This window comes from Pseudopipra pipra, chromosome 9 (genome assembly GCF_036250125.1).
Source record: "Pseudopipra pipra isolate bDixPip1 chromosome 9, bDixPip1.hap1, whole genome shotgun sequence".
Taxonomy (NCBI): domain Eukaryota; kingdom Metazoa; phylum Chordata; class Aves; order Passeriformes; family Pipridae; genus Pseudopipra; species Pseudopipra pipra.
Window position 1 is genome coordinate 26,204,406 of NC_087557.1, and position 25,050 is coordinate 26,229,455.

The 25,050-nt window shown below is 49.0% G+C and overlaps 2 protein-coding genes across 4 annotated transcripts in view; both read left to right on the forward strand.

Annotated features, from left to right (window-relative positions):
- POMGNT1 (protein O-linked mannose N-acetylglucosaminyltransferase 1 (beta 1,2-)) overlaps nucleotides 1–25,050 on the forward strand; it is a 166,927-nt gene that overhangs the window by 3,128 nt on the left and 138,749 nt on the right. The window contains exons 5-15 of one of the 2 annotated variants that reach the window (XM_064665322.1): nucleotides 647–853; nucleotides 1,256–1,296; nucleotides 1,861–1,985; nucleotides 2,172–2,297; nucleotides 2,566–2,663; nucleotides 3,045–3,144; nucleotides 3,432–3,472; nucleotides 4,048–4,087; nucleotides 4,651–4,759; nucleotides 5,076–5,221; nucleotides 5,313–5,651. In XM_064665322.1, coding sequence (XP_064521392.1) covers nucleotides 647–853; nucleotides 1,256–1,296; nucleotides 1,861–1,985; nucleotides 2,172–2,297; nucleotides 2,566–2,663; nucleotides 3,045–3,144; nucleotides 3,432–3,472; nucleotides 4,048–4,087; nucleotides 4,651–4,759; nucleotides 5,076–5,221; nucleotides 5,313–5,441 — 1,162 coding nt within the window. In that variant the 3' untranslated portion in view covers nucleotides 5,442–5,651. Of the gene's footprint in view, nucleotides 1–646; nucleotides 854–1,255; nucleotides 1,297–1,860; nucleotides 1,986–2,171; nucleotides 2,298–2,565; nucleotides 2,664–3,044; nucleotides 3,145–3,431; nucleotides 3,473–4,047; nucleotides 4,088–4,650; nucleotides 4,760–5,075; nucleotides 5,222–5,312; nucleotides 5,652–25,050 lie in introns of those variants that run through there. The other variant, XM_064665318.1, reaches the window with a different exon arrangement.
- Nucleotides 8,261–19,084, forward strand: LOC135419164 (vitamin D3 hydroxylase-associated protein). Of its 2 annotated transcripts, XM_064665327.1 has the most exons (15): nucleotides 8,261–8,621; nucleotides 9,619–9,732; nucleotides 10,069–10,212; nucleotides 10,554–10,687; nucleotides 11,008–11,214; nucleotides 11,749–11,789; nucleotides 12,372–12,496; nucleotides 12,862–12,987; nucleotides 13,707–13,804; nucleotides 14,265–14,364; nucleotides 14,599–14,642; nucleotides 15,227–15,266; nucleotides 17,388–17,496; nucleotides 18,387–18,532; nucleotides 18,827–19,084. In XM_064665327.1, exons 1-15 carry the CDS (start codon nucleotides 8,412–8,414, stop codon nucleotides 18,953–18,955), a joined length of 1,767 nt encoding a protein of 588 aa, XP_064521397.1. In that variant the 5' UTR covers nucleotides 8,261–8,411; the 3' UTR covers nucleotides 18,956–19,084. The 2 variants fall into 2 exon arrangements, with proteins under 2 accessions (XP_064521397.1, XP_064521399.1); XM_064665329.1 differs by lacking the exon at nucleotides 18,387–18,532 and having other exon boundaries at nucleotides 18,827–19,078.

The following is a 25,050-nucleotide window of genomic DNA, read 5'->3' on the forward strand; positions in this document are numbered from 1 at the left end:
TAGTTTAGCTAACAACCTCAAATTGTCCTGCCCCCAAACATCCTGCTGTATCTGGCAAGACCACTCTTGGTGTCACTGATACGGGGTGAGCTCAGGTGTGCTCCGCTGCACAGTGTCCCTGCATCCTGCCAAGTGAGCTCTGGCAAAGCTCCTCTGTGGGTGACTATTGCCCAAGTCCTATGAAATGCCTTCCTTAAGGTGATGTGGCAATGGCTGACCATGTTTCAAAAAAGCCACACAGAGAGGTTGCCTCAGGAATTATCAGATTTTGCACCAGTTCCTGGGGAAGTCCAGTGTCAAATATCGCTGCAGTTGGCATTTGGCCTGTTCTCAAGTAGGGGCTCAGCTTTGGGTGTCCTGTGGCACTTGGGACTAGCTGAACAAGGAGACTTTCCAGAAGGCTTAATGTATTTGTGCTGCCAGAGGTTCTCTCTGGGGAAGGCTTAGTGACACTGAAATTAGCTGTCAGTGAATCCAGGTATTGGGACCACCAGGAAAAGCCTGGTGGTCTTCATGGGATCTTTAAGAAGCTCTGTCAGACTAAGTGATGTCAATGTAACAACCTTCTCACGGTCTTTTTGTTGTGACTGGGCTCCACAGCAGCAGATACCTGCATTCCTCATTTGCAATCTCTCTCTCTGTTTAGCTATGACTGCAAGAACATAATCTTTGGTCAGACACGCAACCCTCTGCTCTACACCAGAACTCCCGGAGGCTCCTCTGGTGGAGAAGGGGCACTTGTAGGAGGTGGTGGGTCCATCTTGGGCATTGGGACGGATGTAGGAGGGAGCCTACGTTTTCCTGCTGCCTTCTGTGGGATCTGTGCACTCAAACCCACCGGGAACAGAGTCAGGTACTGTGAGAAATGCAGCGATGTCTGTAGGTGGGACTCACCCTACCAACCACTGTGCTGGGATGATACTACTCCTGTGGGCAAGGGGAAACTTGGGAGGAACTGGGAAGGGCTTGTTTATCACTTCTGCCTGGGCATTTTCTGGAGCTATATGGAAGGAAGCATCTGTTCTCCCAGAATGGAGATGGGGAAAGTTCTCCATCCAGATGCTAAGCGGGTGGTTGTTCCTGACTGACAGGACACTTGGGCCTAGGCTGGGGTCTCTCTTGGATTTCCCCTTGACTCTTCCTTCTGCCAACCTTTGCATCTGCAATTTTAATTAATACTTGCTACTGCTTAAAGCCTTTACCTTCAACAAAAAGTACTCAGCTGCTGTATTGTGTGTGTCTCTTCTCTTTGCAGTAAAAGAGGAGTACTGTCTGGAGTCGTTGGGCAGAAGGCAGGTAGGAATTGACGGCTGTCCCCCAGGGAGGGCAGCAGGGCAGGGAAAAGAAGGACCCTCAGATGGTTATGGGGGACTTTCTCCAAGACCTGTATATACAGGCAGATTCCCTTTCAGGGACTTTTTCAGAGAGCCACCCCCATACCATGATTTCTGAGAAACTGAAATATGCGTGAGCCCAGTGGAGCCGTTTGGGTTACACATAAACCACAACACACCCTGTAACCCACAGGTTGCTGCTGCGTTTGCCACTGCTTCATGGGAGGTGGGATTAGCAGTCAAAGGGGGTGTTTAATGTTGTCCTTGTGTCATTATTGACAAAGCTTTTTGTTTGATTTGTAAATCATTAAATGGAGATGCCAGGGTACATATTGATGGATAACAGCTCTGGGTCCATAATGATGGACCTGGTGGTGGGAAGACACTTGCAGGCATCCCCAGCCCAATTCTTAAAGAGGAACTGTTACCAACATTACACTAAAGACAAAATGATTCCAAAAGGTCCTGCTTTTGCAGAATATGCCCTTGAAAGATGCCCAGCCATGAATGTTCTGGTCTCTTCCAGTGGCTGCAGCAGTGGGGCCATTGGCAAAAGACGTGGAGAGCCTGGCGCTGTGCCTGCGGGCGCTGCTGTGCGAGGACATGTTCAGCCTGGACAGCACAGTGCCACCCCTTCCCTTCAACGAAGAGGTACAGGACCTCAGAGGGGCTGGAGGTCTCTGGGGAAGAGCTGCCATCACTCAGGGTGAAAACACCTGACCTGCGGGTGGGCACGTGGGCGAGAGAAGTGCTGCTTTTCCAGACCTGCCCTGTGTCACAGGTGTACTGCTGGCTGCCCTGGTATCCTTCCAGCTGGCGCTCTCCCTTGCTCTGCAGGTGTATTCCAGCACGCAGCCCCTCCGCATAGGGTACTATGAGACCGATTTCTTCACCATGCCGAGCCCTGCCATGAGACGTGCCGTCCGGGAGACGAAGCAGCTCTTGGAGGAGGCCGGCCACACGGTAGGAGCCACGGGCTGCTTGGACATCAAGGGGCCAAGCCCATCCTGTATCTTTTGACTCGTCAGTTGTTGCTCAAAGGGAAAACATAATTTTCAGGGAAGGATGGGTGAGGTGGGGAGGACGTGGTGACCTCAGATGCTAGAGGCTTTCCTGAGGGCTTGTCAGAAACTCCTCAGCCCAGCTCGGCTCATTTTAAACCCTCGATGGCGTCTCCTGCACAACTTCCTTGTGCCTCTGCCACTGATTCCTTCCTCTCTTGTCCTTCCAGCTGGTGCCCTTCGAACTCACAAATGTGGACTACGTGATCTTTAACTTCTGCGTCAGGGGAATGTTTGCAGATGGAGGCACTTCCTTTATCAAGAAATTGTAAGTAATGCCTGGAGCAGTTTGGTAGGATTGGTGCCTGTCTATAGAAATCCTTCCTAGGGTCTGGCTATCACATGGATACAGGTAGCAGATCTATCAGATGTAGGTAGCAGCTTATAGGCACTGGGATTTACTGGGGATCTTAGCATCAAGTAATTCAGCTGAACCTTGGTTCTCTTTTGGATTGTTAGTAGCCTTGATAGATGAAAGAAGACTGGGAGCTGACATCCTATAAATACTGTGCGAATCAGAATTGCCCAGTGGAATGGAGCAAACCTCTTTGTCATTTAGATATGCTGTTCAGAGGGGTTGGCTTGAGAAAGCTGATCTGCTGTGATTGCTGCCTACCACTGCTCAGCTAAAAACTCCTCTCCCTTTCAGCAATGGGGAACTTGAGAAAGTCGGCGTGGGGCTGCTGATCTGCTTGGCAAAGTCACCACACTGGCTGAAAACTCTCCTCTCCTGGATTGCCAAACCTTTCGTAAGCTCCATTTCTTTCTAGCATAGACAGAATTAAGCAGTATGTGGTGAATAACTTGTCTCCCATTGCAATAAGGCTTTGTCATAGAGAAGTCTCTAGGCATTGCTTCCTGGCTGTGCTCAGACACGTCTCCAAACTGGAGTGATGCTATTTCTGTTCATTCTCTCCCCACTTTGGGGAAAATCCACAAGTCCTGCCTGGCCACTGAATAAATACCTTATATTTGTGACTGAGCTGTCTCAGGACACATCAATTATTTGCCTTTTTTTTTACTTTCTCCTTCTCAGGTACCTCGATTTTCAAGTATCATAGCAAATATGAGAGCAAAGTGAGTAAATCTGAGCCTAACTAAGGGTGTGGAGATTTGGGTTTCTCTTCTGGGGAGCAGTGTTTGCTACATTAGGGACACTGCCACAGCTGCACGTGCCTGAGGGAATGCAAGGCAGAAAACACAAGGGTGGGAGCAAACTGAGAACAGTTTGTGTCAATGCCATAACCCTGCTGGGTTTGGGAAACTGTTCTAGTGTTGAGGTGGGAATGAGAGCAGGGGCTCACAGCCTCTTAGGAAGTGGATGAAGCCTGTGGGAATGAAATACAGTGTTTGCTTCAGCACTGGTTAACGCATCCATCATGCCACAGGGTAGGGACCCCATAAGGCAGAAAAAAGGTGTATGCACAGGGAAGGAGACTTGCTCTGCAATGTCAGTGTTGGGCAGCTAGAGATAAAAAAGGACTCAAATTGTGTAGCAGAGAGGGTATGCTAAAGTTCTCTCTTCCCTTGGCTGCAGCTCCAGGGGCAGAGCTAACCTGTGCCCATCTGCTTTTTGCTGCTCTTCCCCACCTCTAAAGATTCTCTTTGCAACACCTTTTGATGCCTTTCATTGATTTTGTTTCCTTTTTCAGCACAGTGGATGAAGTCTGGAGTCTTCATCATGAAATTGAGGTAAAGTATTGTATTTTGGGGTTAGACAGTTTTTGTTTGATTTCTCTTTGGGAAAAGGCAGATTCAGTGCCCACCAAGGTTAGGAGATGATCAGTGATGTAAGGTAGGAACATGTCACTCCTCAACCGATCTCACTTGGACGTGCGAGTCCTCAGCACATTTAAAGATTGGGACAACATGTAGACAAGTTCATGATTCTGAATCAGGCCTGTATTTTTTACACCTACACTTTGAAAACATAGGTCATCACCTGCAGCAGATTTGCCTCTGTTTCCATTCTTGTTTCCTCGAGACCCATGACCATGTCCCAGGTCACCATGTGCCCCTGCACTCAGTCGTTTCCCACCTCCAGTTTACCAGGGAGAGGGTGCTTTGTATGCTGAGCGGGCTGCTGGCCAGGCAGCAAAAGGTTGCTGGATTTTAGCAGAACCAGGCCTGATGTAGCCTGTTGGCTGATCCCAGAGAAGAGCCGAGAGCGTGGCTGGATGCCCAAGGAGAGCCTCAACCAGCAGCCATGGGACGGCACATCCACCCCACTGACCACCACCAAATTTCCTCCTCAGGACTTTTGCCACCAGTTCATTGCCCAGTGGAAAAAGCTGAATCTGGACGTCATGCTCTGTCCCATGCTGGGCCCGGCCCTCGGCATCGGCTACCCTGGGAAGCTCTCAGGTAGGGCTGCCTCCAGCACGGCCCTGCTGTGGCACTCCACCAGTATCCATGAGAAGTGTTCCTCCTCCCCTCACATCCCCAGGGCGCTGGCCAGCATTGGGAAGAGCTCGTCCCTTGGGACAGCTGCAGTCCCAGCCCATGGGGTACTCCCGGGACAACCCTCCTGGTACATGTGGGAGCCCAGGGGCCGGTTTCTGTCCCTCAGCCCTTGAGTTCCCAGTGCAAGTGCCCTGTTTGGTGGAAGCTCACATACACCAAGGGGGGTGAAGGCTTTCCTTGTGTCAGGCTGGCACTGTGAGCTCGCCCTCTCCCCCAGTGGCAGTCAGCTACACCATGCTCTACAATGCCTTGGACTTCCCTGCTGGCGTGGTCCCTGTCACGATGGTGACAGATGAGGATGAGGAGGAGCTGAAGGACTACAAGGGCTATTATCGGGATTGGTGGGACCGGACCCTGGCAAAGGTGAGTGGTGCCAGGTTCCCCGGGGGCACGGGCACCCCCATCGCTTCCCCTGGACGTCCTCACGCCCTCTCCCACTCTGTCTGTGCCCCAGGCCTTTGGTGGCAGCGTGGGGATGCCCGTGGCCGTGCAGTGCGTGGCCCTGCCGTGGCAGGAGGAGCTGTGCCTGCGGTTCATGAAGGAGGTGGAGAGACTCGCTCTGAAGAAGAACAGTTTCTTCTGAGACCCACGGGCTCGCCTGGAGCAGGATCCCAGCTCACATCAGCGTGGGTCATCCTTCGGTCTGACCCACAGGACTCATGTTCCCCTCAGTGAGGATGTGGTGATGACTGGGATTGCTGCTGGCTTTGGGGTGCAAGGGGAAGGCAGGGTGAGCTCTGCAGTGGTGGAGTTCTCCAGTCATTGTCCTAATACAGCACCTTTTGTTATCTGAGTCTGTTATTTCAGATCTGTGTTTGTGTGTGGGGTTGGGGTGGATTTTAATAGCCCTCTCAACACCCCCCAGGGAAACACAAGAACACAATCTTTCTCATACAAATGGGGAAACTGAGGCACGGGGACTGGTTTTGTCTGAGATGCTTGGGCTCCTACTTGGAGTGCTGTAGGAACAGGGATTTTCCCCTCTGTTCTCAGCTCCCTGAGGATGAAATCTGGTGTTTTCCTTAGCACAGACCAGCAATCTGAAGTGAAAGCAGACTCTGGCAAGGAAGGAGGGAGCTGGCCCACTTCCCACAGCACAGTGCTGCTGGCACCCTGCACACCATGAAGGAGAAATCAGTAGAATCACAGAATGGTTTGGGTTGGAGGGGACCTTAGAGATCATCTAGTTCTGCCCCCCCTGCCACGGGCAGGACACCTTCCACTAGACCAGATTGCTCAGAGCCCCATCCTACCTTGCCTTGAACACTTCAAGGGATGAGACATTCACAGATCTGGGCATTCTATTCCTGTGTCTCACCACCCTCACAGTAAAGAATTTCTTCTTACACCTTATCTAAATCCACCCCTTTTCAGTTTGAAGCCTGTATTGAGCAGTGTGCCAGGGTTGGGTGGATGGCACAGAGCCTGCCCTGCACACCTTCTCCTCCCCTTTGGCCCATACCAGTTTTTCCAGCAGGGTTTACCAGCCACTGGCAGCCACTGGCACCAAGATTGGCAGGACTGGCTGCTCCCAGCAGGTTTCCAAGAGTGTTCCAGAAAGGAATACCAGAATGCAAAAGTGTTTCCACAATGCGGGAATGTCAAAAGCAGATGGTAACAAAGCTCTGGCAGGATTATTGTTTGGGTTTTTAGTGTATTATTGTTGTTTAAACCAGAGCTGTGCAAAAGCATGGAGTCTTTTCAAGGGCTGGGAGAGTGTTTATCACAGCCAAGGAGAAAGCAGTCCCCAGGACCCCCATTCTTTATCAGCAGGCTTTGAAAACAGGAGGGAGGGAGCTTCAGGCATTCCATGACTGAACACTATGTAAAGCAAAGCCCCAGAAGAGTCTGGGTGGGGTTTTCCACCAGTCACAGGTGCTCTCTGCCCACACAGAAGATGCTGGATGGGGTTATCTGTTTGTATTTTAAAATTCAGGCCCAGAGGAGCTCGTGCCAGGAAAGGCAATGCCACCAGCACCCCTGCTCCCAGAGAGCCAAGCACTGTTGGTTTAACTGCTCTCCCCCTGGCATGGAGGTGGGCAGGGTGCAGGAGTCCAAACCACAGAGCCACCAGTGAACCTGAGCATATAATTATTCCTCACTGGAAGCCCTGAGTCTCTAGGGAGCCACAACCATGGGACAGTGCACCAGGCAGGGCCAAAGCTGCTGGGTGGCTCTGGGGACTTGAGGCTGCCAAAAGGGCCAGCTGCAGGCTGCTCCCAGCAGTCATCAGGGAGAGGTTGGTGACATACACCCCGAGTTGTTTGCCTTGTTCTTCAGCCTTCCCTGTCCGAACAGGGGTGATCCTCCTCACCTTTCCAGTCAGCAAACAATTTATCTACGAGGTCTCACTTCTCGCCCAAACTCCCTCCCCTGCTGCCACAGGAATAATCGCACCGGGCGTGTCTCTAACAGGCAAGCAGGTAACAGGGTAGCAGCACAATCGCTCACTTCGGTCCCCAAACCAGACCTCTCCACCAGAGAGCAATGGTTATCCTGGATGCAGTCCCCTTACAAGTTCTGCTACCCTGCTGCCTGGAGCAGGGCCAGCATCTCCTCAGGTACAGCTGGGTTGCCTTGCATCTTGGCAATGAGCTCTTGGAGGCATGCCCTGTTCCTTCCCTGTGGGCTTGCAGATACCTGAGGATTGAGATAAGCTTAATTTTTTCAGCCCCTCCTTTCCACACTAAGCCACGGGACAGTCCTGGGCAGGGACAGCACCCATGGCAAGGGGCAGCTCCTGGGGTTGGTAAGACTACGTGGTCCAGCTCCTTTACATCCTGCTGGCTGGAGGATGGCTTGGAAACTGGAGAGCAGATAGGACTCTGCATCCAGCAGAGGGGATTTCCCAAAAGTGCTCACCTTCTGATCCAGGTTGCCAAAAGGCTTTTCAAAGGGGCTTGGCTTGAAAATGATACAGAGGAGTCATACTCCTTGAAGGCATCTTCAGATGGCTCCTTCCACGCTGCATTTCCAGAGTCACCTGCATTCTCTTCATTCTCCCGAGCTCCCACCTCTCCACAGGGGCATTTTCACTCCCTGCATGAGGTTCCCCAGAACAAGCAGAGCTACATTTTCCCAGGCTCAAAGGGCTGCAGGTGATGCTGCCTGAGGGACAGGGATGATGGCCAAGCACCTCTAGTTAATGAGTGTAAATGTTAATTAATTAATAGGTGTGGGTATGGTAGGGATAGCCCAGACTTGGGCTTTGCAGGCACTCAGCTTTGTGTGCAGCAGGGACAGCAGCAAACAGTGGCTTGGGGAGACACAGAGTTGGGGGACACCCCAGCCTTGGAGAAGCCCCCCCAAACTGAGTAAGCTGAGCATATGGCTTTGCAGCCCGACCCACAGCACTGCTCCAGCAGGCAGACCCTTTCAAAGTCCATGGTCTAGAAAGTGCATTCCTGGACTTTGTTAAGGCAACTCTGCTTCAGAGCTGATCCTGCACAGCAGGGCAGTCACAGAGTCTGCATTTATCTGCCCTGCTGAGGAGAAGGTGGGAGACTCAGGTGTCTGTGGCTGGACCCGAACTGAAAGGACGGGGAGAGAAATCATGACCCAAGAGCGACTGTGGCAGGTCCTGGATCCATCGGGGGGGGACCCTCGTGCCCTCTCAGCTCTGCTCTGCAGTTCAGCTGCAGCTGTCGTGCTCCTGAAATGGCTGGGACACAGGCAGGTCCAGCAGAAGATGCATGAGGCGAGGAGGTCTCGGGATCTGGCCCTGGAAAGGATGGAGAAGGCAGCTCGCAGGTTTAAGCAACAGGTAAATTTGAGGGAAAATGTGTGTGGGAGGAAGGAGTTACATTTTGGATAACCAAAGAAATGGGGGAGCTCTGATCAATCCCTCTCTGAACGGTGGTTAGGGCACATGCATGTTTTCCAGCGTCACCAATCCAATGTTTTTTAAGGGTCATCACCCTCCACTGTCATGAAAACCCCTCCCATAACAGGGAGTGTAAAGGAAGTATTTCTTAATACAGACCTGTTGAGGGAATTCTGAGTATGAAAGATTGGAGCTTGGGACCTTCTCAATCAGATCACCACCCCAGACCTCCATATGCCCTTTCTCCTCATCCATCCCTACTGCCAAGCCTTTCCTCTCCCATCCTCCTTACCTCTCCCCCTCCATGGGGACCTGAGTGCCCCATCACCCTCAAAGTACAAGGGGAGTTCACATCCTTCCAGCATCTGCACATCAGTGACCAAAAGCCGTTTCCTCCTGCCCATGCCCAGGTAAAGAAGCACCTGGATTTTAGGAGATCAGGTACTTGGAACTGGGATTTGTCTTAGACCCATAATAAACACCTACTGCTGTTCTTCTCTTGGAGGGGAGGTTGCAAACAGCCTACACACTTTTTTTTCCCATGTTAATGATAAATTTTGTAAAACTTTAGCTGGTTGAACTGCTATTCAAGTTAGAGTTAGAGTCAGAAGAGGGGTGAAGGCCTGTAGGAGAGTAAACAGGGACAGGTCAAACCGCTCTTACAGGTTCACACAACTCTCCAGTGAAGGAGGAGTTTTCTCCCTGTTTTGATCCTGGTTTTATGAACTAAGACTCAGCAAATTTCCCCGTCAGCAAATTCCCTGCTCCAGCACACGCAGTGCTCTGTGGGAGGTCTGCATTTCTACAGGGCATGTCTTCTAAAATTTTCCGTTCAAGGTGATTGCTGGGCAGATGTTAGAACAGGGTATTTGCAGCCTCAACACCAGCCTTTTCTTTTGGTTTTTTCCCTCTGCACTCAATTTCCTACTCTTTTTAGAACCCAGGCACCCAGACCACACATATCCTCTCGCTGACAATGGTGGAGCTGGCGGAGAAGCTGAAGGAGGGGTCCCTGTCCCCAGAAAGTGTCCTCTACTCCTACATGGACAAAGTGAGTGATGCTTTCAGCATGGAGGACAGTGGGACTTTCAAATTAAAAACCAGCTCATTTTCTGAGAGAAGCAGCAATGCTGGGGATTACAATTTGTCAGTACTGGGATGTCTGAAGCGTGGCTTACAGGCAAGTAAGTAGGACAGAGATCCAGGGCAGAAAATTATCCCAGAAAGAAACACCTGAAGTTTATAGATAAGATCTGAAAAATATATGCTGAAGGTTTGAGGAGATTGCATTTTCAGTATATATTTATATTCATATACTTATATGAATATAAGTAATGTCTCCTTCCACCCATTCTTCTGTCTTGCTGCTCCTCTCTGTTCTGGAGAGGCTTTGGAGGTGAATCGGGAGGTGAACTGTGTGACAGACTTTATTCATGGCTGTGAGGATCAGCTCCAGAAACTGAAGAAGCAGAAGGAAAAAGGGCTGCTCTATGGCATTCCCATCAGCATCAAGGACCACATTAACTGCAAGGTACACCCCAGATTCCCCTGCCTCTTGGCTTGGAGCTGGAAACAGGCCAGGATGTCCCATCCTGACCTCAGGACTGACTAAGAGTTCTCTCAGACAAGAATCTGGATCAAATATTGTGGGACCAGCAAACCTGCCTTTCTTCTGATGAAATCTTGTTTTCTTCAGAAATTTCTAACCTGCTCTGATCGGGTTTTCCCTGGGATAGTCAGGTCCTGTTCTGCCTCTGAGAAAACTTAGGTGGGAACTTTGGAACTGTAACAATAACAGACATAAATCATGATGCCTCCTGTGGCAAACAGGATTTCTCCTGTACGTAAAGAGCTTTGTTTCCCATCCCCAAGGGCCACATCTCCTCTGGAGGGATGGTGAAGTTTCTGGGCCAAGTGAAGGAAGAAGACAGTGTCATCGTCCAGGTTCTAAAGCACCAGGGGGCAATCCCCTTTGTGAAAACCAACATCCCACAGACAATGATAAAGTAATTGCATGTTTTCCTTCATGAAAACACTATGATACGTGACTCTTGCTATCACAGAGAGTGTGGGCAAGCTCCCCCCCTTGTCCAAGCTAATCATGCACATTGAGTTAATTGTCTCCTTATTTCAATCTGAAATGATTTCTCTCATATTTGATGCCTCTTTCTCCTTAAATTCAGCTGTGCCAACAAATCTACTTCATGCTGATTCTACCTGCTGGGATTAATTCCACTCTCATCCCTGTACAGATGCTCTGTGCCCTGTATTTATGGTTTGCAGAGGCAGAAGTACCTCACTCACCTGCTGATCTTCTTCTCCCCAGCTACGACTGCAGCAACCTCATCTTTGGCCAGACACTGAACCCTCTAAACCACCAGAAGAGCCCCGGGGGCTCCTCAGGAGGGGAGGGAGCTCTGATCGCAGGGGGAGGCTCCATCCTGGGCATCGGCTCGGATGTAGCTGGCAGCATCCGCCTGCCCTCCAGCTTCTGTGGGCTCTGTGGGCTCAAACCCACAGGCAACAGGATCAGGTACATCCCAGCTTCTGTCCTCTTCTTCCACCCAGTGTGGAGACTGCAAGGTGTCCCCTCAAAGTGCATCAAACTTTGCAGTAGTGTCCATGGTTTCTACCAGGCTTAAGTTAGCACCTAACCTGCCCTTGTGCCAGCTTGAGCTAAAGGTTCTATTAATGATACAAGATGACTTCTACCTGTTAGCACAACAAAGACTTATTCAGTTTTTAATAGCCCTGACCAAGAAGCTGAAAGCAAATGCTACAGGGTCACCTCCTTTTCAGATATTTTCCAGCCCTTGCTTTGCTTGTAAGAGTTTTCTGTTTAGCAGAGGTGATTTGTCCATAGATGAGGAATTAGATGCACCAGGGAAAGGAGATGATTAGCCCCTAGCAGCTTACAGACCATGGAAGTTTTTCTAGCCTAGGAAGTGCAGGACCTTTTGCCCTACTAGATGTTGACTGATGGCAAATGGGAAGTTTGCAGCTTAGTGTGGTGACCTGCCTTACAGCCAGAGGTGCTGCTAATCTGCTTCTCCCATTATGTTCCCAGCAAACAGGGTGTCGTTTCTCCTCTCGTAGGAATGCAATCAGGTAAGTACATCCTGATGACATGTCACTACTGTCAAACCTTTGCTTCTTACATCTCCTACAACTGAAATGCCAGCAAGGGTGCTTGCTCAACGATGTGTCTCACGGCCAGTCAAACCAGTGACCTATTAGACCTGCCATGTGTTACTACCTTTTTACACCACTTACTCTCTCCTGGATGGTGGCAGATGTTTGCTGAATCTGAGCAGAAAGGAATCAACACCTGTCCAGGCAATGCAACGTGTAGCAGGAGAGGTGTGAGATGCACATCCCAAAGGCCTGGGATATTTCACTGGAGATGTGCCAGGAGACTCTGCCAGCTTCAGCTGCTGCTGGGCAGCATTGCTGTTGGCAAGAAGGCTGCAGCCCTCCCTCCTTGTGCCTGCAGAAGCCTGGCCCAGAAGGTCAGCCTTAGTAGGCTGCCCTTGCTTTGAGACTGACAGGTTATCCCTGCTGGACCTCCTTGTACGCTACACTCATTCCTCATTCCTCTTCCCTGGCCTGACTGAAACTCTTCCCTGCTGGACCCCTACCGGTAACATGGGACAGCACCAGCCTGCAGTGACAGGACCTTTGTCCTTGCAGTGACAGCAATGCTGGGACCGATGGCGAGGGACGTGGACAGCCTGGCCCTGTGCATGAGGGCGCTGCTCTGCGAGGAGATGTTCCGGCTGGACCCCACCGTGCCCCCCATCCCCTTCGATGAGGAGGTAATCCCATGTCTCTATGTTCCCAGCAACAAAGTGAGACCTCAGGAGAATCCTGTCTGGTTTCATGTCCCAAGATAGCAAAGGATCCAGGGAAATACGTGTTCACATGGACAGAGGACACCCAGCATGAGTGAGGGAAAGAAGCAGCCACATGGCAGGGTTGGCAGGCAGGAGGCGGTGTCAGAAAGACCACGCCAAGGACCACTGGTGCAGACCTGTGTTCTGGACAACACTGCTTTTGCCCAGCCCTATTGTTCCCATCATTCCCCCAGCCCAGGGGAGCTCAGCTGGTGCCTCCCTGAGCCCTGGGAATGATCCAATCCTGCATATGTTGTGTGTGTAAGTCGTGGCTCCTCCTCTCACAGGTTTACACCAGTTCAAATCCTCTTCGCATTGGGTATTATGAAGGAGATGGTTACTTCCAACCCTCACCCAGCATGAAACGGGCCGTCCAGCAGACAAGAAAGCTCCTCCAGGATGCAGGGCACACGGTGGGTTTCCATGCCTGTGGTTGCTTGGAGCTGTTACCCTGCTCCTTACAAAGTCTGGACAAATCACTTTCCATCTCCACTTTTCCTGCTCATAATAGAGGAAGGCAAATGCAATGGTTTATTTCCCAGACTGAAGTGATCTTGTTTATATTTCTGGCCTAGCAGACATGATAATTATTTTAAGATATCTCCAAGTCACCCCAAGCACTGTTTTTTTTCCATCATGTTTGCTGTTCCCATAAATATCAAGCACAGCAGTTTCCATGATCCCTCATCTACTAAACACAGCTTACAGATTTCTTGGTGGGTAAGTGGGAAGCGAGGTGGAGCAGTTAACCCCCCAGGGACTTCTTTCAGCCTAAATTATTCTGCAGTTCTACCAGTGGGGATTTCTATATGGGAGCTGTTCCAATGATGCAAATTAATTTTAAAAAAATTGGTGTTTTGAAGCCTCTAATAATTCTTCTCTAACATGTGGAGGAGTGGAGCCTGTGCCAGGTCACAGTAAGTGGTTTTGCCTTGGAAAGGACAGCAGGCAGATACTGCTAACCCAGCTCCCTTTGAAAATGGGGTCTTGCTGTCCTACAGCAGCGAGGAGGGTCTAAGCTTCCAACTACTTCACTTCCCAGGCATCTCACTGGTGAGGCAGCAAGGTTCACAGAGGGCTCTATGAGTCATTCATCTTTGCTGCCTCTTGGACAGGGATGGTTTCCTTGCAGCTTGTTCCCTTTGCACCGCCCAAGATTGACTACATGGTAGATGAGCTGTTCACCAGAGGGATTTTCTCAGATGGTGCTGCTCACCTGGTGGACTGCTTGTGAGTAAAATCCCTATTTTGGTGTGGGCTGTGAGACTTGGCACTGTATACTTATAGCCAGTGGCTGCATCCAGAGTGTTTATATTCTTGTGGGTGCAAACTGATACAGGAGCAGCAGAGGAGCAGTCTCTGGAAGGATGAATTTAGCGTGGGCAGCAGCCAGTTCACATGCATGGATAACATGGTAGATACCCAGCCAGCCACTTGCTCACTTCAGGGTGAAGCAGGCCCCACTGCAAAGCTCTCCAGAACTTTTAAAGCACTGATGACATAGGCAGTGAAGTACTGATTTATCTGTAACATTTGCTGTGAGCATCTATTGTTCAGTGTTTTCCTTAGAAACAGGCAGATTTGTCTTTTAGCGAGTCCCTTCCAAGACAAACTCTGCCTTGGAAGCAGCACTGCTATTGCTGTAGCTCTGGCACAGTGAATTGTCCTTTTTTACTCTCTGCCCTTCCAGCAAAGGAGACATCGTGGATCCCAACCTGAAATCCCAGTTCAATACTTACAGGCTTCCTGCTCTGGTGAAAAGGATCTTGGCTTTCCTTTTGAAACCCATAGTAAGTGTGTGGACGTGTCTCATTTGTGTTATAAGAAATCAGCAAGGTGGGGAGGTTTCCATGTGCAGGGAGGTAGGGGAGTAAAACCACTTCACTGGAAACCCTACCAGTTCTTCAGAGCCAATTCTGCTAGGACGGGAAGTGTTTCCCAAATGCAGTCACATGGTAACCAGCTATTTCAGCTGTGTTGTTGTTGACTAACCCCAAGTTTTTCTCTTCTCTTCTCTCCAAAAGTACCCACGAATTGCTCGAGATCTCAGTGCTCTCTGTGGAGTGGGGTAAGACACACTGAAGTAGGTCTAGAGAAAGTTGATGTGCTTGGATGTCTCCACCCATACGTGCAGGTAGATGCCAGGGCTGTGTGGCACAGGCTGAGCCAGATGAATATAGGCTTCCTCTGCACCACCTTCTCTCAGCACTGTGTTATCCAGGGCTGTTCAGCCAGAGGTTATTTTAAGAGCTTAAGGATCTTTTTAGTGACAGAAATCAGCACAGGGAGATATGGGAATCCACCATCAGGTGGATTCTGGTGCCCAGAGCATCACGTGCCAAGTTAATGCAGAGGTCCCTGCATGCATGTGAGGTACCTGCACCTTCAGAAGAAGGAGAGACACACCAAACTGGGAGCAAGTGAATTTAGGAGACTGCCATGATTTCTGTCTAGGTGTTCTGGCATGCTTTAACATAAGCTCTTTCGATGCACCTGTAAGCACATGTGAACCCAGCTGAATCAGCTGGATGATGCCATAGCTTTTTCCCAGAATGGTCATGCAGTTTTCATAAAAATGGGCTGTCTGTGCATTTTCCTAATTCTTTTCTGTTGCCACAGTCACAAAGCTGATTAATTCTGCCACTTTTCCAGATCTGCCAAAAACCTCTGGGATCAGCATGGAGCAGTGGCGGTAACGTGACTCTTATTTCCCTTTTTCCTTACTAAATGTTGTGAGAGATCTCTAAAGTTTCTAAGCAATTGCTTCACACTGAGCAATGCATTTGGGGTTGGAAACGAATCATCATCCTTTACCCTGGATTGTCTAAGCAAAAACAGCATAAGAACAGTCATTAAAAATGAGACTTCATTTTTTTTTTCTTCTTTATGTCTCTCGGTGCAAATTCCTTATTTCAGGCATTAGGTGATGTTGTCAAGAGCTAAGGCCATGCTTGAACGGTCAAGCAGAGACAAAGCAGGAGTCAAAAACTGTGTTTGTGAACTCTGTGGAACCTTGGACAGGAAGCTTTCTCCTGGGCAGCTGTGTCCAGTGCTGCCCACAAACTGATCGGGTTCCTCTTTTAAACCGTTTGAGTTTTATGCTTGCGTTTGATTTTATTGACTGGTTCCTCTCCTCCCTGCTCTGATGGTTGGAAACTTTCATATTTCCCGTGCTCTTTATTCCCTTCCAGTTTATCCTTATTTTATTTCTGTCCTTGAGTGCAAATAGCACCTCTCCTCTCTGGTATTTTCCTCTGCCTCACTCCTACTTCTATTTATAGAGAGCAATTGTATCCTCTCTCAGCTGGTGTTTTGCAAGGCTGAAGAGGCTGAGCTGTTTTAGTGTCCACCCTCAGGGCAGGATCTGTTTCCTGGGACACCCTCACAATCCTCCCTGAGGAGAAACATGCCCCCAGCCTGCACCACCCAGCCTCTATCAGTGCCAGTCACTTGATGGATGAGCAGGCTGCTCTGACAAATTAGAGGGCAGAGGGAAAACTCCTACAAAGCTTCCTGGTCACTGGGCTGATGGGAGTGTTTGGAAGGAAATGGATTAGGGGTTTTTTTAAGGTGAAAACAGATTCCTCTCCCATCCCCCCCCCCCCCCCAAAAAAAAAACCCACAAAAAAACAAAACCAGCACAAAAATACACATAAAAATACACACGAAAAACCAAAAGAAACCAACAAAAACCCCCACCAAACAAGCAAACAAAACAAAGGAATGCTCCCCCCCCCCCAAAAAAAAAAAGAAAACTCTTTAGAAGGTTTGATGGCTTCAAAGATATTTGCAGTTGCTTTTGTTCAGTGAAACAATATTCAGATGTTTTCATCTACTGCAAACAAGAGCTGATTCAAAACTTTTGGCTAGTGACCAGCTTTTTTCTCAGAAAAAAAGAAAAAAATAGGGTAGCTACACTGCCAGTATTTCTTGGAAACCCATCTCATTTGTTGAACTTTCATCAGGAAGAATCTCAGACTGCAGGTGGAAATCGAGGTCAGGCTGAAAAATAGCTCCAAGGCCAGGGCTTTTGTGAGAGATGTGGAAGACTCTTGTACAGAAAACTTGGAGTGAGACAGTTGTGCACAACAGGGATGGGACCATAGGACATATGTCTGTATGTAACCAGACTATGGCTGCAGAAACAACTGTGCTGTGGTCCCTCCGTGTCTGTTTGCTAAGACCAAGTGGAACAGGTCTTTGAGGATGGATTAATTCGTCGCCTGATGTTCAGCAAAGCTGTAGTAAACCAAACTACAAACCTAGGTCTCTCTTGGATCTGCAGGACAATCCTGAAGCTGTGCCTCCTGCATTGTGGGGGGATGTCCTGAGGCTTGCCTTGCTGTCTCTTGATGCCTCTTTTCCTCGCCTGTATACCCAGGCAGAATGAAAGAAGTATTTGTGAAAATATTTTGGATTCGTGTCTTTTAGAACTTTCTATTGAAATAAACAAATCTTTTAGGAAATGTGATTTTTAGTCAGCCAGACCTAATTCTTCAAACTGCTGTTGATCTCCATTCAATACAATTCAAAAACAAAACTGTTCATGGGAAGGATTGGGTTAATGCTTGACGAAATCAAGTGAGAAATGCACACCTAGCATTAATGTCTAGGTCTGGGCAGCACATGGTATTCTGACAGGAAACCTAAAGGAGGAAGAACAAGGGCCCTTTCAAAGCACAGCTCAGATTTTATCTTATTTTTTTAGTTGTATCCAGGAAGGTTTTTTCCCCCCCTTTTCCTATGTGTCAGCACTGACCTGCCACTGCTGTCCAACAGACACTTTTGTCATCTCCTCTGTCTTTCCTCCCAGGTTTACCGCACGGAATTCATTGCCAAATGGAGGAAGCTGAGGCTGGATGTGATCCTTTGTCCTGCCCTGGGGCCAGCCTTTAACCACGGCTTTGCTGGGAAGCTCTTTGGTAAATCTCCACTGAGGTGTCTCTGGGTGCATCCCTGGCCGTGTTTGTGGGCAGAGCTGGAGCAAGATATTTTGGTCTCTTGGACATTCTCCAAACCGTGTACATTGCTCAGTTTCCCTCTGTGGAAGAAAGCGAGGGAGAAGTCACCTCAGTGGGTCTTCTCATTCCTCCACCTCATCTGAGCTGCTGGTGTTGGGTTATTATGGGGCAGCCATTAGTGGCACATCTGTCCCCAGTTGTACATCAGTGACTTTCCCTTCATTGTCTGTCCTGTAGAAAGCCCAAGAGCTACTCTTGCAGCAGAGAGTGGCAGTGAGGAGTGGCTGTCAGAGGGGTGATAGACTTTGGTACAGGGCCAGGCTCTTCTGAATGCAGCTGTCTCACATTTCCCAAGACTTAGCAAAAAGCAGAAAGGCCCATTGCGTGTGACTGGCAGAAAAAGGCATTTTTCTATAGCTTCCAGCAAACAGTCAGGGTCCTCCATCTCCCTAGCAATGACCTTTTGGGATCCAAAATCCCCAAGATGATGTTAACATAACTGGACATCAGGAATATCTTGAAAAGATAGCTGAGACTTTTCCCCAGGGAGTAGGAGATATAGATGCAGACTGTGAATCAGATCAAATACTCATGTCTGTCCCTCCCAGAGCAGATCTGATCTCCACATGACTGACAGGTGAAGGTGTGGGTCTCTCTCTGGTCTCAGCAGCCATGTGGCCCTCAAACCTCTCCATCAAAAAAGTCCCTTTGAGGCAGCATGTTTTCAGGGTCTCTTCAGGTCCAGCCACTCCAGATTACAGTTCCTGCAGCCCAGATTATCATCTGAAAGCCACTGCTAGCCCCGCACACTGAATTTTGCCATTTTGCATGCTCTGTGTGATCTTTTCCAGCTGCGACCTCCTACACCAATTTATACAACGTGCTGAACTTCCCTGCTGGGGTGGTGCCGGTCAGCACGGTCACGAGAGCCGACGAAGAGGAACTGAAGCATTACCAAGGGCACTACAGAGACCCTTGGGATAAGAGGCTGAAAGAGGTCAGGGGAGAAAAGGCTTAAATCATAGAAGAAGGTTATGACTGACACAGTGACACCTCTGGGATATTGTCCCAAGGCTTGTCTACATCTCCTGATGAGAGTGGGAGCTGGTTTAGCCATGCAGTTGGCATTCTCTGTGTTACTACCCTGTGTGTGGGGCAGCAGCAAGGCTGGTGTGTGTCAGCCTGACAGCTGTTCCCTTGCTTGTCTTCCTCTGCCTTCTCTTCCCATAATGTCTCGTGCCTCCCCGGGCGCTCTGGTGCTCTGACTCAGCACTGTCCTTAACTTTTGCAGGCTGTGGAAGGAGCTGTGGGGTTGCCAGTGGCTGTCCAGTGCGTGGCTCTGCCATGGCAGGAGGAGCTGTGCCTTCGCTTCATGAAGGAGGTGGAGATGCTTGCCCACAACACAAAGAGAAATGTGTGATTTCTGGGAACCAGCCTTCACTGTGATGACTTTTCATTGCCTGCCCTTCACTCCAGCCACCTTCTACCCGATACAAAAGTAGAGAGCAAGGCTCTGAACTAACATTTCAATAAACTGGCACAAAATGCTTAAATATTAAAATGTTTAAAAATAGCAAAAATCTCACCCCTGTCTAAGTTGTCCTTCATTGTTAAACTGAGTCAAAAAAGCAAAAGAAAGCAATGAGAGTTAATGCTGTAACAAAGGAACCCCATGACAATAGCGAAAAAATATCTGTTGTATGGTGTGAGACCAAACAGCTGTTTATTGCAATATTTTACTTCCAGCAGTGGAAAGGAGCAGACGATTGTGGGAGAGTATAACCTGGTAAGTGCAGAATTCCCTCTCTGGCTGTGCCATTGGTTGGCTAAGAGACTTTTTGGCAAAGACTTGCAGTCAGCCCATTGGTTTAAATAGCTGCCAGGAGAGCTCTCCTCCACAAACTTGTTGGTCCCCTTCCTGAACTCATTTGCTCCCTTGATCTCCACATCATCCAGCAGTTTAATTGTTCAGGGAGTAGTGGAAAGCTTAATATTCTGTGAGAAATGGTAACTGGTCTGTCTTCACTCCTGTTCCTCATCATTTCTTCCAGTTAAACAATGGGAAAAGATGTGGGTTTATTGCCTATAAACACTTCAGGGAAAACTGAGAAAGCATTTCTGTGTCTGTACTTAGGCCATTCACACTGTTTGGTGTTTCCAAGAACCCCGTGACAACTGTGTGCTGTTTCTTGACCCATCCTTTGCTCTCAAGGTGAATGAAGACACTGGAGGGAAAGGTGGGAGTGATGAAGCAGATGCTTGGAATAAGCAAGTGTGTGTTGAAACAAGGCATGTGTTGAAGCACGGCACGATCATTAGCAATGATCATTAGCAATGATCATTAGCAATAATTCCTTCTCCAAGCCTCCATATTTCTCCAGGCACCAGGGCTGGAGGCAGTATTTTCCCAACAGTAGGAGAGAGCCAAGGGGTGACAGTGCCCTTGTTATTCACCTGCCTCCCTGGGGCAGTGCAGGGATGCTGCAGTCATCCAGCCACGTCCCATGGCCACAGGGAGGTCTGAGTCACACAGTGAGCGTGACACAGTCACACAGCCTGACTCACTATCCTCTGATCCCCACACAGCCAGGAGAAGATCCATGGCACAGCCCTGCTCCAAGGGGATGCCCTGATTCTGCAGGACTGCTGCTGGGGGCACCACCCACTGAGATCCTGCTGGATGACCTATCTCAGGCCAGGAGCAAAGGTTTTTAGCTGCCCTCCCATAGGGAGGATGGGAGCTCACCATTAAACAGCTAACCTGCCCAGGTAGTATTCCTGGATAGATCTGAGCATGCACAGACTTTGTTTTTCAAGGAAAGGATAATGTCCTTTGCTTGTCTATCCCTCTGTACCTGTGCAAGGCTGAGAGAGTCCTATTTCTAAAAGGAATTTCCCCATGCATCCTTGCACTCTGCATTCCAGCCGCTCCTTGTGGATGGCTCTAGAAGGGATTTACTGTTCCTCCCACTCTCCTTTCTCCTGCCTCCAGCCAGTCACTAGATCTCAGGATCCTGGAGCACTAGCTCCGAGGACCCAGCACCCGAAGGGAAGTTCTCACTGTGATCCAGCAGATGACTGAAGCAGAGTGCCTGGATGCTCTCAGCCCTGGTCTCAGCTCAGCTACAGCTCTCCTGGCACTGAAGTGGATGAGGTGGAGAAGACATGTCCAGAAGAAGATGGACAAGGTGTGAGGGAAACAAGATACAAGTTTGGACCTGATTTACGGGTCTGGTCAGGAATTTAAAGGGCAGGTAAGTGCCTCAGCTGGACAGAGAGTAAAGCACATTCCTGAGTAAAACTTGGAGCCCTTCTCAAGTCAGGTGGTCCATGATATCAGTTGTCCCTGCTGCATAAATGTGGGGGGAAAGTAGGGAGGGTGATGCTGAGAGCAATCTGGTGAGCTCAGGTGTTGAAACACAAGGAGAGAGAGGCCTGTAGTAGGGCAAAACTTCAGGTTTTCAGGACAGTTCTTCCTCCAGACCTCCTCCGCACTGGAGAAGGAATGTCAGCCCCTTCCCACACCCACCAGCAAAGTGTTATTGTGTTTCCAAGCCTTCTGCAGCTCCTCACCATGAGCTGTTGGCTCAGGCTGTGCAGCCCTCGCAGACCTGCACTGTGTGTTTGCAGAGTGCTTGTTCAGCTGCCTGGCACTGACCAAAGTCCATGCTTTGGTCTGTCTCAGAGAATTATGTACAAATGTTGCTTGGGCCAAAAGAGCTTTGTTTTTACTAGTTTCTTTCATCTCCAGCACAACAGTCTGGCTGTGGTCTTTGCTTTGATTATTTTTCCTCCTCCCTCTTGATTTTGATAAAAATTTAGATCTGCCCTCCTCAACCCATATTTCATTCTATGACTAGATAAATAACCAAGCAAGGTTGAGAGATTGAATCATCAGGCAATCCAGCTTTTTTATTTGGTTTTACTTTACTTTGCAGGATTTTTTCTTTATTTAGCATGTCACAATGTTATATAGTCACAGCATCAGGAGCAAATAAGACTCTCTAGAAAACTGATACCAGCAGGACATGAGTTGTTAGAACAGGTCAGTTGTCCCCTTACAGCATCTGAAGCACACAGAGCTCTGTGATGTAGCAGGCAGTGACAGAGGACATTAGGGACACAAACATTTCCAGGATCCCAGACATTCCCTTCAAACAAGTTTCGAGGTGGTAGTTGAAGTAGCTAAAAGCAAATGTTTAAAAAGGAGGTGAAGTGAAACACCTGAACATAGGAAAGCTCACCCTTGAAACACAAAAAAAAAAGAAACAAAATTAGGATTGGTACATCCTTCAGTCTGAAACAGCTGTTTGCTGCACAAATCCTCATCTCGCCAAGCACAGTCAGTCTCGTTTTGTTCCTTTGTTTGTTTGTTTGTTTTTTCCTGTCACTGTTCTCCTTTTCACTGAAGTCACCCAGCTTCCCTGCTGCCCTGCTTGCCCATAGGAGACCAGTGAAAAGCCCAGCTTCCTGCTGTCAGCTTTGTGCCCAGCCATGGAGCAGCTGGGAACATCCCAGTCCCTCACCATCAGGGTGCTGAAGGCTCTGCTGTCACTCAGTGGGGACAGACGTGAGCAAGACACCAGACATGATGGAAGAAGTAGGAATGTTCCTGGACTTCTGGTGAAGAACTAACAGCTCTCTACAGCATCTTTGCTGATCATGTCTCTACCTTGCTGGAGAAGTTGTAAGTAGGATCCGTACAACCCACCTGGCTATGGAAAGGCTCAAGGAAAATAGTGCAATACTCACAAAAGTGGGAAAGATGTAGGGATGATTAGGAGAGAGAGCAGCCCCTGCTGTCAGAGGTGTCATGCTTGGTATGGGAGGTCTCTCTTCCCATCCTAGTGCAGTTTATTCAGGGAAAGCCAACAGGGTCCTGGCTGAGCAACATGGAAAAGCATTGATAGAGACAAACCCTCACCTCTCAACTGATGTTCTTGATTGTTGGAAAGGTGCAGATTTGGTAGTGGCAAGTTTCTTAGCAGCTGTTATGTTCTGTGAGTGCTGGTGAAGTTGGACTGAAATTGAGGAGAGTCTTATGCTCCAAATAGATATTCCAGGCTGAAATGAGTCAGAAACTGGAGAGTCCCCAGAAAACATTTATCCAGCCCTCTGAGCCAACTGCAACAAGTTCTCCAGAGGGGACCAGCCCAAATCACTATGATTTCAGTATTTTGTGAAATGTCTTTAATATTCTTTCAGAGCAGCATAGTTAACATGCCTCATTTTGTAAATCATTTCGAAAAAGAGCACCAGAGTGTTTGGTTACAAATACATGAACACAAGATGCAGCTGTAAGGATTTATTCTTCATCATTTTAATCAAAATGGAGTCAAAGCTGACTTAAAAATATTTATTACCAATTTAGAGGGAAGACAGCTTAGTTATAAACAATTTCTGTCAAAACCCATTCTGCTTAAGACCTGAAGGTGTTAATGGAGCATGATGACAGTAAGTTGATGTAGTTTTTGCTCTTGCAAGCAAAGATGGTGCAGCCTTTCCTGGGCACAGGAATAGTCTATCTGACTTTGTCTGACTGCCTTTTTCTGGGATAGTCCACAGTGAAGGAGATGTCGTGGGTGCTACAATGAAATCCCAGACCCAGCTGCTATGAGTTGACTCTTCTTGTGAAAAGGGGCATGCATGGCTTTCATCTAAACACCACTGATGGGTTTGACCTTGGACCTGGATCAATTCAAATGACAAAAACACTGTGGACAAGTGAATGTTGACCTGAGAGCCAGGTAGGTCTGTCTCCTCTGCTATGGACTTGAGATTTAACTTTGGATATCCCTTTGCTTCCTTGTTTTAGGTCCCCTTGGATGTGTGGCCTTGTGGTGGCAGGAGGAGGCCTACCTCTGGTTCACAAAGGATGCGGAGATGCTCACACATTGACAGGAAAAGGGGTTTCCTCAGCAGCATCCGGCCATCTGGAAATGCAGCTCTGCCTGCTGAAAATCTGCCCTTTGAAATGCCAAGTCAGTCTGGACACAGCTGTCCCTGTCTCTGTTAAACATTTGCTAAGTGTCTAAAGGGCAGGATCAGAGCACAGGTACCAATGCGCAAGTGGATGTGGGAGGCCAATGCCCTGACACTTCCCAGCACAGGGAAAAGACCCTCCCACATCTGCTCAGCCCATCATAGAGGTTCTGGTGCTGTCACACAGGCAAAGAGCCCACCTCTGTCTCAGGAAGCGCATGTGTGGGTTCCTGGAGGTTGGAGAGGGCTCGGTACTGTCGCGTGCTGACCCTGTTCACATGCGCCTTCCAGAGGCACCAGCTGCAGCCAGCACCATGGAGCAGGAGCTGGAGGGGCTGCAGGCATGTCCCCGTGCAGTGCCATAGCTGAGGAGGCATCCTCCAAGGAAGGTGCCACTGGAAGGGACACAGTAAAAGGCCGGCTTAATTTGTCACCACGCCGCTAACTCCCGTCAGCTCCAGACTGTTTCTGCAAGGACGCCAAAGACAATTTTGTTCAGAGTCCATAAATTTCCCTAGTTCAGAACTAAGCTAAGAACATTCCCTACTGACACAAATTGTGACAGAAAACAACAGTGAACTCTTATAACTGCTAAGAACGAACATGACAATGAAAAATTGAGCACTAGAGGACTACCTAGCCCTGAAGAGAGAGGGCTCTTCAGCTTCCTTTCCATATCCAGTTCCACACTCCTCTAGAATCTTGCAAAGTTTTGTAATGCACAATCCATAGCTGCCCAAATACTTTTTCAAAGGGGGAACCCATAGGGAGCACCCACCATCCAAAACCAACAGAGCAGACTGCAGACAGACCATGGCTGATGTTGGCTGGGTTGTTGCCTTCGGCTGAGTGTGTGGCTCCTAGTGCTTGTAGTGAGAGTCATCTCTGCTGGAAAGATGTCAGACACCAGCTATTCCAATGTCTGGTGGAAATAGTTTGCTTCTGGCCTGCAAGCCTGTGGAATTTTCCACTCCTAAAGCAATACCAGTGTCATGGAGTGGAACGGCCTCTCCCGGTGCATGCAGACATCACGGCAGAGCTGAGCACGGACCTCCTGCAACAGCCTCTGGCCACCATGGGAGCAGCATAAGGGATTTGGTGAGCTGAGGGTACCCCACAGCTGTGCATCCCCTCAGCATACATTCCCCATCCCTGTGCAAGGAAGTCTTGCAATTTCAAGCTGTTTTTTCCCCTTTTCCCATTGTCCTTTAAGGCTACACAGGAAACAGGAGAACGGCTATTTCCTTGTTTCTTTTGTTCAGTTGATCCCTTAGCCATTCCCAGTGGAGAGCTTCCCACAGCCCAGAAAGCCCCTATAAACTCAACACCCCAGGATTCACTGACCAAACGTCACCTTTTCCGTTTCCTGGTTAATCATTCTCCCTTGCATGCTCCACAGATGGTAGCTTCAGACTGAACTATTTGAACTATTTGCTGACCCAAGACAGTGGTGCTGAGAGGAGGGATGGGTCTGGGGAGGCAGGAAAGGTCTTCTGCTCCTGCCTTGCTTTTCTTTCGCACTCCATCCCTGGA